Source organism: Aspergillus eucalypticola (assembly GCF_003184535.1).
Source record: "Aspergillus eucalypticola CBS 122712 chromosome Unknown BO83scaffold_37, whole genome shotgun sequence".
Taxonomy (NCBI): domain Eukaryota; kingdom Fungi; phylum Ascomycota; class Eurotiomycetes; order Eurotiales; family Aspergillaceae; genus Aspergillus; species Aspergillus eucalypticola.
The window spans coordinates 236,136-250,358 of NW_020290311.1; the positions used below are offsets into that span (position 1 = coordinate 236,136).

At 51.6% G+C, this 14,223-nt stretch overlaps 5 protein-coding genes across 5 annotated transcripts; 2 read left to right on the forward strand and 3 right to left on the reverse strand.

Moving 5' to 3' along the window:
- Positions 1 to 40: 40 nt before the first annotated feature.
- Positions 41 to 1,665, reverse strand: mvd1 (diphosphomevalonate decarboxylase MVD1). Its single transcript, XM_025536341.1, has 2 exons — positions 1,500 to 1,665; positions 41 to 1,434 (listed from the first exon to the last, which is right to left on the reverse strand). Exons 1-2 carry the CDS (start codon positions 1,568 to 1,570, stop codon positions 291 to 293), a joined length of 1,215 nt encoding a protein of 404 aa, XP_025383099.1. The 5' UTR covers positions 1,571 to 1,665; the 3' UTR covers positions 41 to 290.
- On the forward strand, positions 1,500 to 2,929 carry BO83DRAFT_161033 (cytochrome c1 heme lyase CYT2). Its single transcript, XM_025526318.1, has one exon. The coding sequence runs from the start codon at positions 1,886 to 1,888 to the stop codon at positions 2,753 to 2,755; it is 870 nt and encodes a 289-aa protein (XP_025383100.1). The 5' UTR covers positions 1,500 to 1,885; the 3' UTR covers positions 2,756 to 2,929.
- Positions 2,930 to 3,116: 187 nt separating this feature from the next.
- BO83DRAFT_403257 (SNAP receptor PEP12) lies at positions 3,117 to 4,010 on the reverse strand (the record flags this gene model as incomplete). Its single annotated transcript, XM_025533604.1, has 2 exons — positions 3,117 to 3,641; positions 3,714 to 4,010. 2 exons carry the CDS (start codon positions 4,008 to 4,010, stop codon positions 3,117 to 3,119), a joined length of 822 nt encoding a protein of 273 aa, XP_025383101.1.
- Positions 4,011 to 4,275: 265 nt separating this feature from the next.
- Positions 4,276 to 6,930, forward strand: BO83DRAFT_371110 (nucleoporin NDC1). Its single transcript, XM_025529926.1, has 3 exons — positions 4,276 to 4,564; positions 4,634 to 4,901; positions 4,964 to 6,930. Exons 1-3 carry the CDS (start codon positions 4,432 to 4,434, stop codon positions 6,522 to 6,524), a joined length of 1,962 nt encoding a protein of 653 aa, XP_025383102.1. The 5' UTR covers positions 4,276 to 4,431; the 3' UTR covers positions 6,525 to 6,930.
- Positions 6,931 to 7,658: 728 nt separating this feature from the next.
- Positions 7,659 to 10,443, reverse strand: znfA (putative C2H2 finger domain protein). The gene is made up of 2 exons (XM_025526319.1): positions 8,369 to 10,443; positions 7,659 to 8,310 (listed from the first exon to the last, which is right to left on the reverse strand). The coding sequence occupies exons 1-2, from the start codon at positions 9,943 to 9,945 to the stop codon at positions 7,812 to 7,814; spliced, it is 2,076 nt and encodes a 691-aa protein (XP_025383103.1). The 5' UTR covers positions 9,946 to 10,443; the 3' UTR covers positions 7,659 to 7,811.
- Between the last annotated feature and the right edge of the window lie 3,780 nt (positions 10,444 to 14,223).

The following is a 14,223-nucleotide window of genomic DNA, read 5'->3' on the forward strand; positions in this document are numbered from 1 at the left end:
CATACATAGAATTATTTGAAAAATTCATGAAATTCGTCATGTGTTTTGGTTTATATTATTAAATGGGTATGCAAAAAGAAATGTTGAAGTGGCCCGAGGGGAAGAAAATTATCTATATTATATAGAGCGATGATGACCTCTTATCGTCCGCGGTGCTAGAAGGGCTGATAGTCTGGGAAGTTGCGCAACAAATGCAAAGCATATGGGTATCTTGAGGGTTTCCGATGTGCGGAGACCCTCCGTTCGTTTAGTTGCTGGTGTTTCAATTCTCCCAGAATGCGATGAAGCCTCTAGGCAGAAAGGATGTCGCCCTTCTCACTGACAAGATGCTGATCCACCGAGATAGGACCCTCGCCAACACCGGTCAGGATCACACGGCTCACACCATCCTGGAGCGATTCCACGGTGCGGGGGTCCACCTCATCCAGGGACACGCCGGGGGTGGTAACGTCCTTCAGAGGCGTGTAGAAGGGACCTTCCCAGCCCTCCGCCTTCTCACCAAGGATAGCCTTGACGGTACCAGCAACAAGCTCGGTATCCTTCTCAAGGTAGTAGATGACAGCGTTCGGGCCCGCATCGTAGGTGTAGGCGCAGACGGTCCGGCCGACGGCGCGGTTGATGTCATGGACAAGTCTGACGGCAGCGCGAGAAACGTCGTTCATGTAGAAGATCGGAGGCCATGAGTCCAAGCAAGTGGCGTGGAAGCCGTTGGAGTCGCGCATCGTTATCTCTGCGAAGGCGGGGAAGTCACGGTTCTGAATGGCGGTCTCGATGGCAGCCATCCGCTCCGGAACAACAGTGTTCGCCCGGGTAGCAAAGAGATTCGAAGTAGCGACGGTCGTCTGCATACCCTCAGTGCTGGGAACGTCCTTCTTTGCGGCACTGACAACCAGGATGAGGGCACGCATTTCAGGCCAGTGAGACTGCGGCGCAACCTCCTCTGCCAAACTATCGCTTCCATCCTCCAGGGATCCAGCGCGCCAGGCGACATAACCACCCATCAGAGAACGGCAGGCAGAGCCAGATCCCTGACGAGCGATGCGGCTCAGATCACGGGGCGACTGGGGCAGCTGGTAAAGGTCTGCCACGGCGCGAACAAGGGCCGCAAAGCCGGCAGCCGAACTGGCGAGACCGGCGGCGGTGGGGAAGTTGTTCTCGGAGACAATGCGGAGAGGGAAGGTGGACAGCTTGGGCAACGAGGGGTTTGCATCCTCGAGCTCACGACGGTGAGCGCGAAGGCTGGCCAGACAAGCAAGTGTACGCTTGGAGGATTGAATGTCTTGGGGCTTGCCGTTCAGGGTGAGCTCGTCCTTGGCGGGGTAAAAAGGAGCGCAGGAAGCGGTGGTGAGAGTGCGGAGGGAACGCTGCGAAAGGGTGACGGAGAGGGAAGAGTTCGTAGGAAGGTTGAGAACAGCATCGCGCTTGCCCCAGTACCTATTTGAAGCACAATTAGATTCCACCAAACGTGCGTATGATCGGATACAGAGTGGGAGGCATACTTGATGACGGCGATGTTGACAGGGGCGGTGGTGGTGGCCCGGAAGACCTGACTGTCAGCGGGAGCAGCCATTGTAGGACTATTAAAACAAGCAATATACACTTGAAGAGACTTGGAGATAAGATATAACAAGGAAGGAAGACAGAGAGAAGCGTTCAGGGGCGAAGGCTAAAGACGAGCGACGAAAAGGCGGGGGATTTCCTTGTTGGGAAAGTTTGGGGCTTTTGTTGTCAGGTTTCCGAGGCGGTGAGCGGCCAGAATTTGCCCGCCTTTCCGCCCGATCCAATCGATTTGCAATCAAACCTCATTATCCCATCCACTCCTTTCGCTCCAAGTGTCGCGGCCGAGCCTCTGTTTGTCCCTCCACCCCAATTCTCATCTAGAACAATGGGTGCCGGTGCAAGTACTCCGTCGCCCGAGCCGCCTGCGGCTGGTGTATGCCCTGTTGACCACAAAACCCGCGAGGCCTGGTTGCAGCAGCACCAAGCATCTGGCGGCGCTGCACCTCCTCACCCTTTACCCTCCGAAGATGGAAAGGAATCGAAAGGCAAATCTCAGAGGCCTCTGTCGACCGATCGTGAAGTGAGCAGTATACCGCGCGCCATTGACACTACCTCCCAGCCGTCGAGTGCCGACTCGTCAAATGCGCCCGCGTCACCTTACGCTGCCACGGCCGCATCGCATGGCACCCCATCCAATGCAGAAGCCGAAACAGGTCATGATCCGAACACTGGAAACTGGATCTATCCGTCAGAACGGCAATTCTTCGAAGCTCTCGTGCGCAAGGGCAACACTCCTAGCTCTACAACCTCCGCCTCCGAACTGGCGACTACCGTTGCATCCATCATTCCTATCCATAATGCCGTCAATGAGCGCGCCTGGCAGCAGATCTTGCAATGGGAAAGCCGGGCCCCCATGTCGGATCCCGGTAGCAAGAAATGTGGAGGCCCAAAGCTGTATGCTTTCCGCGGTCTGGGTGTCGACCCGCAGTTCCTGAGCCCCCGCGCCCGTATAAATAACCTGATGGGCTACCAGCTTCCCTTTGATCGGCACGACTGGGTTGTGGAGAGATGTGGTGGTGAAAGGATCGAATATGTCATCGATTTCTACCAAGGGAAATCGTCGGGTGCAAACAATGCTCCCGGCCTGGCTGCCAATGCTGGACCCGGCAAGCTCAGCTTCTACCTGGATGTCCGGCCGAAACTGAACACAGTGGAGGGCTGCCGCATGAGATTCAGCAAGTTTATGGGACTATAAAGCTCCCCAGTGTCTTTCTTCTTACGCTGCATCAGAGGCGAACAACGGAGTTTTGGGAACGGTCTTGGGTAAGCAACGCAGTGTACAATTCGTGTATAACAGAAGCTATGTATGATATAGAGCATGGGAAGATAGAAACGGCAAATGTAAATAGAACATCCTCGCTCCGTATGCGCCTGAGAACCCATAGCGATCGACGTAACAGAACACAACAAGCCGCCTGCAGTAGCGAAAAAAGCACAAGCACATGCGTAAACGTACATCGAGAGGATATCATCAAGGTAGGGGACAGTCATGATATGCGACATCCGGTGTCGTGGTTGCGGGAGTGGAAGCGAGAATACAGAATTAACGCTCAAGTCTATCCCAGGGTTGCCGCCAGGACGATGATAGTAAGGATAACAGCAAGAATGACAAGCAGACAGCAGGCCTTATTGCGCGCATTCTTCTGGTATCGGCTGGCGCTACGGAGCTCGACGTTTGCTCCACGAGTGTCATCGCCGACTCGTTCGACATTCTCACTGATAATGTCGAGCTGTCCACCTTGCTCATGAACAATGTGAGCCACGTCCCGGAACAGTTCATTGAGTTCGCCAACACTCTGCTCGATGTTGCGGATCTCAGCCTCGCGCTCGATAATGAGGGCCTCTTGGAAGTCCACTTCATCCTGGTTCGCAAGGCGGGGCTGTTCCTCCAACAGTTGCTCTTGCTGTTGCTGCTGCTGGTGATCACCTCCGGAGCCAGGCTCCGCTTCGTCTACGGCAGTTCGAGCTGCTGCTGCAGACGCTCGTTGCTTCTCCAAGGCACGACGCTGAACGGTCTGGAACTCTTCCAAGGTAGCTTTGAATTCGGACGATAGCTTCTGTTGAGTCCATTTTTGGGAGGGCTGGTGAGAAATACGTTAGCATTGCTTGTCCGATCGCAGCACACTGGGGTGATGTATCTAGGTGTCACATACACTGACATCCTCCCATGTTTGGACCTTCTTGATCCCATCTGCGACATCCCGAAATCCCGCCCGAGTATCCTCCAGAAGCTTGTGGACTCTCTCGCGCACACGCTCGGTGTCTCGCCTCGTTCCCAGAAGGGCAATCTGATCGGACAACCGAGTGATGTTGGAGGTCAGGGTAAACAGTTGGTTGGAGAGACCCTCGGTCAAACGATGGAATTCGGGGTCATCGCGATATTGGGGATCGTCGGAGCGACGGAAAGTTGTAGGCTGCGCCTCTAGCGAGTTCAAGCGATCAAACGACATGGTGGAATGAGATGCGACAGTGGATGGATGAAGGTGGGATCATCCGGCCGATGCAACCGGCCGGCTGTCTCCCTGCTAAAGTAGTAGTACGTTATCGCTGTCAGGTGTCAATGGTTGCCTGGCTGTGGGGGTGCCATGATTCGCAGGCAGCAACTCACCTGACGCCATCGATGGCTGGTGGGGTGTCACATGACACGGCGTTTGTGGCTGGTGCGTGTTTTGATGCTCTGCCCGAAAAGCTTCACTTTATTGTCGCATCCGACGCCGACACTCCTCGAAGCTCCACTTGCCCCCCTTCGGAGCTTTCCGTCCTGACAGGCTGACCGGATACTTCAATTGTTTTTGTCACCTGATCATGCAGTGAAATTGCTTTGTCTCTTCTCTCCCTAGAGATCTCACAGTCCTTCTTCCACCTTGCACCATGGCTGCAGCACAGCCTCGCCCGTATCGGCGCATCTTGACCTCTGCGCTGCACAGACGGTTCGTTCATGCGTCGGCACTGGCGCTTTTGGTCTGCTATGTAGTGGCATTCGCTATTGGAGATAAATCGTCCTGTAGGTATACACCAACACCGAGCAGCGTTCGAAAAGTTGTGATCGCTAATCACCTGGATACCTCGATAGTCTTATGGGCTTGGTTTCCCATTGGAGGATGTGGAATTCGCACAGTCCTTCTCTTCCTATGCAGTCTCGTCGTCTTCGTCCTCCGTGTTGGTCAGATGCACATCGGTGCCAGGACAACCTCCTCCCCTCTCAGCACCTTCAAATACCTCGTTCCCCTCGACGTTATACAGACTTTTGGCTGGTACTTGTTCTCCGCCTGGTGGTTTAGTGAAATCTACAGGTGGTCTTCTTCAAGTACTGCACATCTTGAGTTGGTGAACAGAGCTAGGTATGTTTCCTGCGACAACGAGCTTAAGGAAAGTCTCGGATTTGCCTAACTAGTAATGGTAGACCTCACGAACGGGCAAGCTTGAACGAAAGAGCGATCTACCTTTATACCTTTCACTTTCTCCTGGCAGTCTCGCAGTCAGTGGCGCATCTTTACTACGACTACGATCGTATCCCTCTTCCCGTTGCCAGGAGGGTCGCTGGCTCCGCTGATGAAGATAGCCGGCTGGAGCTATCGATCTCTAAACGCCTTCAGTCAGCGTTGCCGCAGCTCATCAAGGATGGGCTGAAACGGAGTATTCTGGTTTCCATTCTTTGCCCGTTCGCATACGCATTCGTCCTCCGACGCCCGGCATGGCGCACCACTTTGTTCTTTGCAAAGCTGTTCTGGGATTTCCCGAGATCTGCCGCAAGCCCTCCCGGCGTTATCCCGCCAATCTTCGGAGTTATCGTGCGCACTTTGATCTCAGGAGGCCTCCTAGTTCTCTGCTGGCAGACAGCCAACCTCTTTTTCTCCGTATTCCTCAGCAAAGAGCCACTCAAGCGAGGCCAGCCCTTGACGGCTGAAGCCAAGGATCCGAACGGCAGCCTGCTGAATGGACTAAAAGCAAAGAAGGAAACTGTTCGCGCCTTCGCATTTTGGGAGCTGTACTTCATCAGCCAGAGATTTCCTGATCGCCGGAAAGCCATCTTCAACGACATCGATCGCGAGGAGGGGGCAGCTTGGTCGCAAATCTTGCAAGCCGCCACAGATGTGATCACGGGCGTTACCACTCGCATCAGCGAGGCCAAGAACCCATCATCTGGCCCTAAGCCTGCGCCAGTTCAGCAGTCAGAGCCCGTCCTTCACTCCCTGCCACGGTTGACAGATCCCCCTAAAGCGGACAACATCTTCGCTCCGTCTCCCAAGGCATCAACCCGCCAACAGAAAATCGGCGAAGCCTTCACCACCACCGCCAGAGCTTACGGTAACTCCCCAGACTGGACGCCTACCGCTCGCGCCAGGGCCCGCGATGTCTTGGACCGCGCCTCCTCCGCCATGCTGAGCCCGGAACGCAAGCAGAAGCTGCTCGGTTCCTCCCAGGAGCTCAAGATGCTCACCGCACCATCAACCAGCAAGCCCGAGAACCTACATCCCTTCCTCGCTCAGCTCCTCCGCTCCCCAGTAGGCCGACTCTTCCGTCAAACCTACGCTCGTCGCCTCTCTGGCATTGTCCTCGGCACACCCCACGCAACCATCTGCTCCGTCATCGACGCCACCGAATCCCTCACCTGCCTTCTCATCAAGAGTCTCGCGGAGGACCAATACGGCAAGGTCCAAGCCGACGTGGCCACCGTCGTACGCCTCCTAACCGATACCATCACGACCCTCGAACCTTTCATCAACGGCGGCCTCGACGCCCACTGGACAGACGTCAACTTCCCCCCATCCAGCAACCCGGAAGCACAAGCCGCGGCTCGCCGTGTCCCCGACGTCGACCTCGTCCTGGACACGATGAAGGCATCCCTGAAGGACCTCCTGTCCTCCTTCGGTCCTTACTTCAAGAACCTCGGTCTTGGACCCAAGGACTTACGATTGGCCAAGGAAGCCGCCGGTGTCGTGGAAGAGGATCCCTTTATCTAAGGGTAGTGCGCGTGTGCGCAAGCATGTAGTGTATGTATTGCTTGGGGGTTCTGATTCGGGAGTTGGAGTGTGTCCTTGCTTGTTTACTTAACCATTTTCTATCACATCACATCACCCATTCAACTCCAATCAGAGTCACATCGGTTCCCTGTTGGATGGTATGGTCTACCTAACTGACTCCATCTATCTATAGCGCCATGATCACGTGCTACAATGGATGAAGTCAGTCAGCTTTGACTGTCACTTTCTTCATTCTCGTTACCTTTCGACGTCGTCGTTGTTGTTCCTTGTGGCTGGTATTCCTTTCATAATGCCCCCCTCCCCTTTCCCTTGGAAAAGTTACGACCTAGACTCTGTGGGTTTTGGCTATGCATTGCTCTGGCGTTTTAGTGGGCAGGCAGTCAGTGAGTGTGTAACTGACTGCATGTATGTATTATTTTTACTTGTTTACTTGATTTAGTGAATGAGAGGATTTAGAGTTCATTTACTACTACTTACTGACATGAATTTCCCGTGGTGCAAAGGTCTTCTTCAATAGCTATAACTCGGGATAGTAATCAGTATGTAGATGAGGAGTCTCTATCCGTCCATAGATGGGATTTCAGTTCTTTCTTAGTTCTACTTAGGTATATACATATACCCAGCACTTAGCTAGGTTCAGAGATGTTCTAACATGGACATACATATTCCAAGACGACAAGACAGATAGGTAGATGGGCGCGTATTCGAAGCAAGCCAGCTGACCCAATCACCGTCGCCGTACAATGCTTGCTGTGGACGAGGTTACAAAAAAAATAAAAAAATAAAAAATAGAGAAAAGAAAAGAAAAAGTGACAAAGGGAAGAAGCAAGAAATCAAAGCAGGCCATTAATGCAAACCCAAACTCACGGTCAGCCGCCCCGCCAAGAATCATCCGTCCAGGACTCCGAGTTTTGTTATCGCCAAAGAAACAGATTTGAATAAAGCAAGGTGTTTCCGTCATGTCACATCAATACCACTGTGCCCCGAGATCCGTTTTAATGATTCCCCCCCCCCCTTTTTCCGGTGAAATTGTCATACCCAGATTCCCCGTTATATGCTAAATGCGTCAAAGATTCAAGACCACAAATGGAAGATCCCCGTTGAACGCCAGGTTGGATCACGGGCGCAGTGATGAAATAGTTAGGGAGAAATGTGTGTAAATATATGAGAGAAGGTTAGATGAAGCATACTCTTGCTAAGAGCATTAGCCTCGTTCAGCAATCGGCCGGCGTGGGCATAATTAGTCCCCACAAGGCACATTTGCTGTCAGCAACCACTGAGGACCTCGTTGATCTTATTTGATGCAAGCGTCCCACTTGCATTGCCACCGCCATTCTTGGGCTCGGGAGGTGCTTCTTCCTTCATGCAAGCGTTCTCCAATATGTTGGTCCACTTCCCGCTCGTACCAGCATGGCTATGTTTCAGATGCTGTCGGAAATGGTCGGCACGATAGAACTTCTTCGCATTGTTGCACTCTCCAAACTTGTGCACTGCTGTAAGATGCTCGAATCTGCGGTCCCAGTCTGGCTGTGGGAAATTCGGGAACTCTTCACCACAGTACCCGCAAATGTCGTGGGAAGGCCCAGAGCTCGTTTGGGCTGAAGAAGACGAGGGATGGAACGCTGCTTGATATCCAGGAAGGGCTGCGCAAGACCAAGAGTGACGCCGCAAGTGGAGCGAATTCTGATGACGCTCTGCCTCGTTCTTGTTCTTGAAGCGATTGTTGCAGTATAAGCATGAGTACTGCTTCTCCATCTCATGGGCACTGTGAAAGATGTTAGACAAAACAACCAGCCGCGACTGGAAAACGAGACAAATCTTACCGAAGTTCCTCTGGACTGTCGAACTTTTTGGGCTTCTTAGGACAACAATCGCAAATATACAGTCCGCTCATCTTCGGCCCTGCTGGCTTTGGCAGGGCAAGTGTCGTTTGCATGGATACTTTCCGAGCAGTGTCGACGCTAGATGGTTCCAAGGTGCCGGTACTTGGGGGATTTCTCGAGATGGACGGGCCTGGAAGATTCACGGGAGAACTAGGGTTGAGAATCGACTTATCATGGAAGGTGTCAAGGTCGGAATTGGGCGACAGTCCCCCGGGTGAGCGATCATAGCTCGTCATGCTGCTTCCCCCTAGAGAGAAGGCCGTCGAGGAGTAAGACCCAGAGGTTCGTAGGCTCAAGGATGAAGCAGCTGAGAGGCTTCCGTGACTGGGCGCATAAGGAACATTGACCGAAAGAGAGTTGCCAAATGGATGGCCACTTGTCCGTCGCTGGGAGAGGTCCCCGTTACTCGTGGCCACGTTAAGAACATGTCTATCGCCAACAATCGGCTCACGGGGAGGAGAGGACGCTCTCCGCTTCGTGCCTGGCTTGGTAGCTTCCAAATAAGGTGGCGTTGCTTGTCGGACATTGAAGATTCGAGGGGGAAGCGATTCGTCAGTTGAGAATTCGCCTTCTATGTCAGAGAAGACGCCTTGGTCGTAGCTTCCTCGGTTTGATCGACTGGGCAGACTGGCAGCTTCGTCGTATAGGGGAGTCGTTCCACCGCCACGACGGCGCGACAGGTCGCGCATGTACCCTGGTTGGTCATAGTCCACCGCAGACGATGGGGCACTACTCTCAACGCTTGGACTTCGCCCTCCGACATAATCTTTCCAGCCAATCTTGGTCCCAGGCGATATCCCACCCGACTGATAGCTACTCGGCCACCTGACATCAAGACTAGACCCCTCGGAACCACCGGGAGAAGGGAGACCACCAAAAGTCCTCGAGGGTATAGTGAGGGTTGAAAGTAAGCCCTTGTTCTCGCTACCAGAGCTGATAGACTGTCGTGGAGAAAGCGGTTTTCCTATTTTCGACAAGAGGTGTTGGTCGTAGGCATCTGAGGAATCCTTCACGCTTCGTCGAGAGAAGTCTCTCTCCCCCTTCAGAATCGGGCTGGGACTGTTGACTGAAATGGCGTTCCGGAACCCTTCATCCATCGGTGGTGGGGGTTCAATTCTGATGTGGGCCTCGGGACTCCTAGAGAAAGGTAAACCGCTTTGTCGACCATCTAACTCGTCGATAGCCATTCTATCACTTTGAGGCGAAGCTTCCGGGCGACGGTGACCGCCAAAAAGACTAGAGTTGGGATTTATCGGAGCAAGTTTGTGTGGTCCTCTAACATTTGCATGCAGCCAGCCAGCGTCGTAGCCGTCCTCAAGGTCACTGATTCGGGGTGGTGGTGGTAAAGGCGGAGGAGCGAGATTGCTCATTGAATTCGTTGGAATAGGCATAGGTCCCGAAAACGATTGCCCGGGCATGTTACAAGGCGATCTGGCGGGGGAATGCTGGTGGTCGAAACTACTACTGTTGAAGTCATACACGTTAATCGAAGGAGGCGCAAGTCGCGGAATGTCCATCGTACACAAGAATTGGCGAGAAGCTGTTCATGGACAACAGAAAGGACTGGTCGAGGACGTGTAAGCGTGCACTGGCGTAGACGATACAAAGCAGTGTATATCGTTCTGGTGAGTAGCTCGCAAAGCCGGAATTAAAGAACTGTGACGAAAGATCGATGTTCTTGACAGAAGAACCTGCTTCTAAGTTTCGTTCCAAATGCTGCGGGGGTTGTCGGTAAAGGAGTGGATGAAGTCAAATGGTTGTTCTGCAGCAGGGAAGTGGCAATCCGGATAAATTAAGCTTAAGTCCTGAGTAGTCAGGTGAATTTGATCGCATACAAATTATCGAACGAGAGCACGCTACCTGACTAGAAAGAACTTAAGTGTTCTCTTTGAAAGGAACCGTTGAAAGTACCAGCGATCAACTGTGTTAGTGGCTTTCTGTCAGTTGCGCACAAGCTTCCAAGACTGTCTGTAAGCCATGAAACTGCCGGATAGCGGCAACTTAACAACGAACAGCGCAGAGACCACAAAACATGCTGAAGGACTTTGACTGGAATAGATTGGCGCTCGACGATGGGTGCGGATTTAATTGGGTCGAAAATGAGAAGAGAATCAATAAGAAAGGGGCTGGTTCTTCGATGCCTGCACCTGGAGGCTTGAAGTTGATCGACACCTGAGGGTGCTTTCTCTAAGAAAAACCGGCTACCCGGAAGCGAGCTAAATGGCGCCAAAAAAAAAAGGTGAAATAACAAGAGGAGAAAGACGAGGAGAAAGAGGCGAAAATGGGATGTTGTCAGAAAGCTGAAAGTCACATGCACCTATTCTCAGCGACCAGAAGGCGGATTGAGGCGCAATGCTAATGGCGGCGGAAAGAATGGCTCGACGGCGATGGCGGGCGGAGGTCGCGGAGGCGAAAAAGAAGACCTGCAGGCGCTGTGGTGGAGGTACTGGAACTGCCGTTGCTAGGCGCAGCGGATATGAAAACCGAGAACAGAGGTGAAGCTTTGGTAGCGGATCAAGAAAGTAAGAGACGTGGCGTAGATGTAGTAGATAGATAAATAGATAGATTGATGTAGGATGGGCAGAAGAATGGTGTGGTTGCAGACCCCGGCCTTACGGTCCCTACAAGGCTCGGGGAAAGGAAATGGGCTGTAATTGCAAGGACTAATTCCCTGTTTTTCGTTTGTCTCTCAGTCGGGGGGTTCTCGATTTGAGTCTCGCTCCGTAGACACCCAAGAAACGGGCAGAATTCAAGGCTGAAAGGGGGGTAAATGAAGAGGATAGTAGTTGATACGGCCAGACAGAGGAAGTTGAAGAGAGGAGAATGGAGGGAAGAAAGGCAAGAAAGGCAGATAATGTTAAGGTCGTCTGCGATGATGATACAACATTGGTATTTGAACATCCGTTTCAAACTGGAGTTTGGTCCGAGTGGGCACCTTTGAAGTTGGGCTGGCCAACGGGAGCAGCGTGCCTTTTCCTTCAATGTCACGGCGGTAATGCACGCAGCACCAGCGGCAAATGAAATTTGCAAGGTCAGAAATTCGAAGGGGGTCATGTATGGAGTATAATACCTTCTAGTGACCGGCCTACCGGGCTGGATGGAGCAGAGAAGCTCCAGCGAAGGAGACAAAACAGCAGAACCAGGAATAAATAACTAACATTTATATTTATCATTTGAAGCACTGATCGCAATAATAATCATTCTAGTTGTTCTTAAAGGCCATATTATTCATCCACTCGTCAGCATTTCCTTTTTTCCATCCCCCTTTCCCTCGTTTTTCTATTTTCTTCAAAAAGAAACCCCCTCCTTTTTTCCCTTGCCTTGTTTGACCATCATCTGCGAAATCTACTTGCCGCTCGTCAGATTACATGTGGTGGTTATTGCAGTACGGCAGAACGTAAAATTACCAGATACATACAAGACAAGGGCCTTTCTTCCCCAAAGTCAAAAGCAGCCCGGAAGGAATCATAACATCCAAACAGAATCTAATCAGACAACAAACCACACAACCAGCCGTTCAAGGCAACTGGAAATTGTCTGTTCTCCCCACCATTAATCCGATATTCTTTTGATATTCCTTCAATGGGGACTTATCAACTCACTTAACCTAATTCTCTGGACTCGAGAACCGCGCCGTTGCCACAGCCCGCGCGGGATAGTAGGTAATCGTCGACCAGTTTGTATGGATCGGCCAGGATGTTAATTTAATCGGAGGGTCTTTAAAAGTAAGCAAGCGTAATCGCATGAATCATTTAATATCAGCTTGAAGGGCGTCATCTATCAAATCGCTTAGTGAGGTGCAAGCGGTATGACACACCCAAAGTCATGCTCACTCACTGAAGCTTCTGTGAGCCTTCTACGCCGTCCTTAACGATACTATAACCTACCTTCCCGTTTGGGATTTCCCTACGAAAGTTTAATCCGCCTTATGTCTTCAGACCATGCTTATGCGTGTCCCGTATCGACCTCTCCACCTTGCATACTGCCATGCAGGCGGAATTCCGTAAGGCAAGTGCCTCAAGAGGAAAACAATTCGCCCGCCTAGGAGGAGAAGAGGGGGTGTGGGATTATGTGTGTGGATTTTGGTGATACCCCATATATCTCGATATCCATCGTCACCCGGGTTAATTAAAGGTGAAGCTGGTCAATCCTCAGAGTGATGAGTGTACAGTACTATTGACGGCAGAAAGAGGGGACACGCATTGGATATCAAAGACCAAGTAGTCCCCACGTGTCCGGGTTTCTTTTCTTATGACTTTCCCCCCTCTTTCATTTCCCCATCCGCAAGGCGGCAAATAAACAACACAAGATGGATTATGACTGAAATCCGAGCAGGCATCTTATGTACCACAAAGGGTATCTTGTTCGACCTGGGGCTACAGAAATGGTGTATTAGGAAGCTTGGATCCAACAGACCGAACCGAGTCAGGGAACTGCAGGTGGAAAGCGGCCAGGACTTATTCCAAGATGCAGAGCGGTGAGGCCTAGGGCTAACCGGATTGGTCCTGACAGTGCAAGGACGACTGGGGACGGTTAGATTGGAATGAGGCAGTGCTGGTAGTTCAACTTTTAGTGCCATGTTGATTCTTCGGCACTCTGCTCAACTTGTGTTCCACTAGATACCAGCCATTACCTCTGACAACGTCTCATAGGCTCGTCTTCTTTCCCCCCTTCTCCAGTCGGTGCTCCATTACTACTATTACTTACACCATTGGGCTGTGGTGAGAAAGCAAAGGTAAAAAACAAGGTTTTTGTCCGTCATCAGATAATGAGGGCGCGAAGATTCCAGGACACAATAATCAATCAAAGTGACAGGTTAAATCGGTTAGAGGGGCCCGTTCTCCACGGTGGTGACTGTGGTGACTCTTAGGCGAATGCCCCCCATTCAATTGTAAGCAACATTTCTCAATTTCAGTCCAAGGCGACCAAGTTCTTGTCAGGTACCTCTCATCGGCTTAGCGCTCATCCAGAAGTTCCGGTGATACTACGTAGTATGCTCCCAGCTACTAGTAGGTATTGCGTCGAGTGACTGCGGGTCATACTAGATACATACAGTGAGTGGTACACTCTCATTCTGAAGAACTGAACGTTTCAAAGGAATTTGATAGGGGAGCATAGAATACGGAAAACACTGGGGCTAGCTAGCCCAATCTCAAGTATATTATCAAAATCATTATTTTATGTCTGCTTTTTTTTACTTACTCTTCTGGGTGTACCTTCAGCCCGGTACACAGTAACTAACATGTAGAAGTTGCCAAAAGAGTGGTATGCAGCAAGTGTGGTTGCTTTGCTTTGCCCAACATTTTCTCCGTCGCCTTACCCGCGCGCGTCCATTTTTCGACAAATACAGGGACAGCATCATTTTTAAGTTTTACGAAAATTACCGCCACCTTTTGTGCTTTTCCTTTTCATCATCATCCTGCTCCTTCATCGTCATCATCAACATGGTTATGATCATATTCACACAATTACCTCCCCAATTCAGGGATAATTCCAGAAAAGAGGTCTTCATCTATCCAAGGTAGGCAATAACTCAGCAGAGGCAGGGGCCCTAAAGCCGACCAGGCCGGAGTAGGGTACCGAGTGCATCCTAGGCCCCAAGTGTACTTTACCAACCGACTCCAACTTTCCATGGCGCCCCACCGTGAGTTGTTGCGGAAGACCGTCACAACGATTATTAGTGGCCCTGTTGGGCTTGACCCACTGCCAATCATGGTCTAGCGGGGCCCACTTCTGGCCTTAGATACATGCACTGCCACATTGCTGTCATTTGGCATTTCCCCCCCGTCGCACCT

Bases quoted from the DNA above. Each gene is read 5' to 3' on its own strand.
- BO83DRAFT_371110 (XM_025529926.1), top strand. From the start codon at position 4,432: ATGGCTGCAGCACAGCCTCGCCCGTATCGGCGCATCTTGACCTCTGCG. The intron at 4,565-4,633 runs GTAGGTATACAC...ATACCTCGATAG, and splicing joins TATTGGAGATAAATCGTCCT to TCTTATGGGCTTGGTTTCCC. The intron at 4,902-4,963 runs GTATGTTTCCTG...TAGTAATGGTAG, and splicing joins GAGTTGGTGAACAGAGCTAG to ACCTCACGAACGGGCAAGCT.
- BO83DRAFT_161033 (XM_025526318.1), top strand. From the start codon at position 1,886: ATGGGTGCCGGTGCAAGTACTCCGTCGCCCGAGCCGCCTGCGGCTGGT.
- znfA (XM_025526319.1), bottom strand. From the start codon at position 9,945: ATGGACATTCCGCGACTTGCGCCTCCTTCGATTAACGTGTATGACTTC. The intron at 8,311-8,368 runs GTAAGATTTGTC...CATCTTTCACAG, and splicing joins GACAGTCCAGAGGAACTTCG to TGCCCATGAGATGGAGAAGC.
- mvd1 (XM_025536341.1), bottom strand. From the start codon at position 1,570: ATGGCTGCTCCCGCTGACAGTCAGGTCTTCCGGGCCACCACCACCGCC. The intron at 1,435-1,499 runs GTATGCCTCCCA...TGCTTCAAATAG, and splicing joins GTCAACATCGCCGTCATCAA to GTACTGGGGCAAGCGCGATG.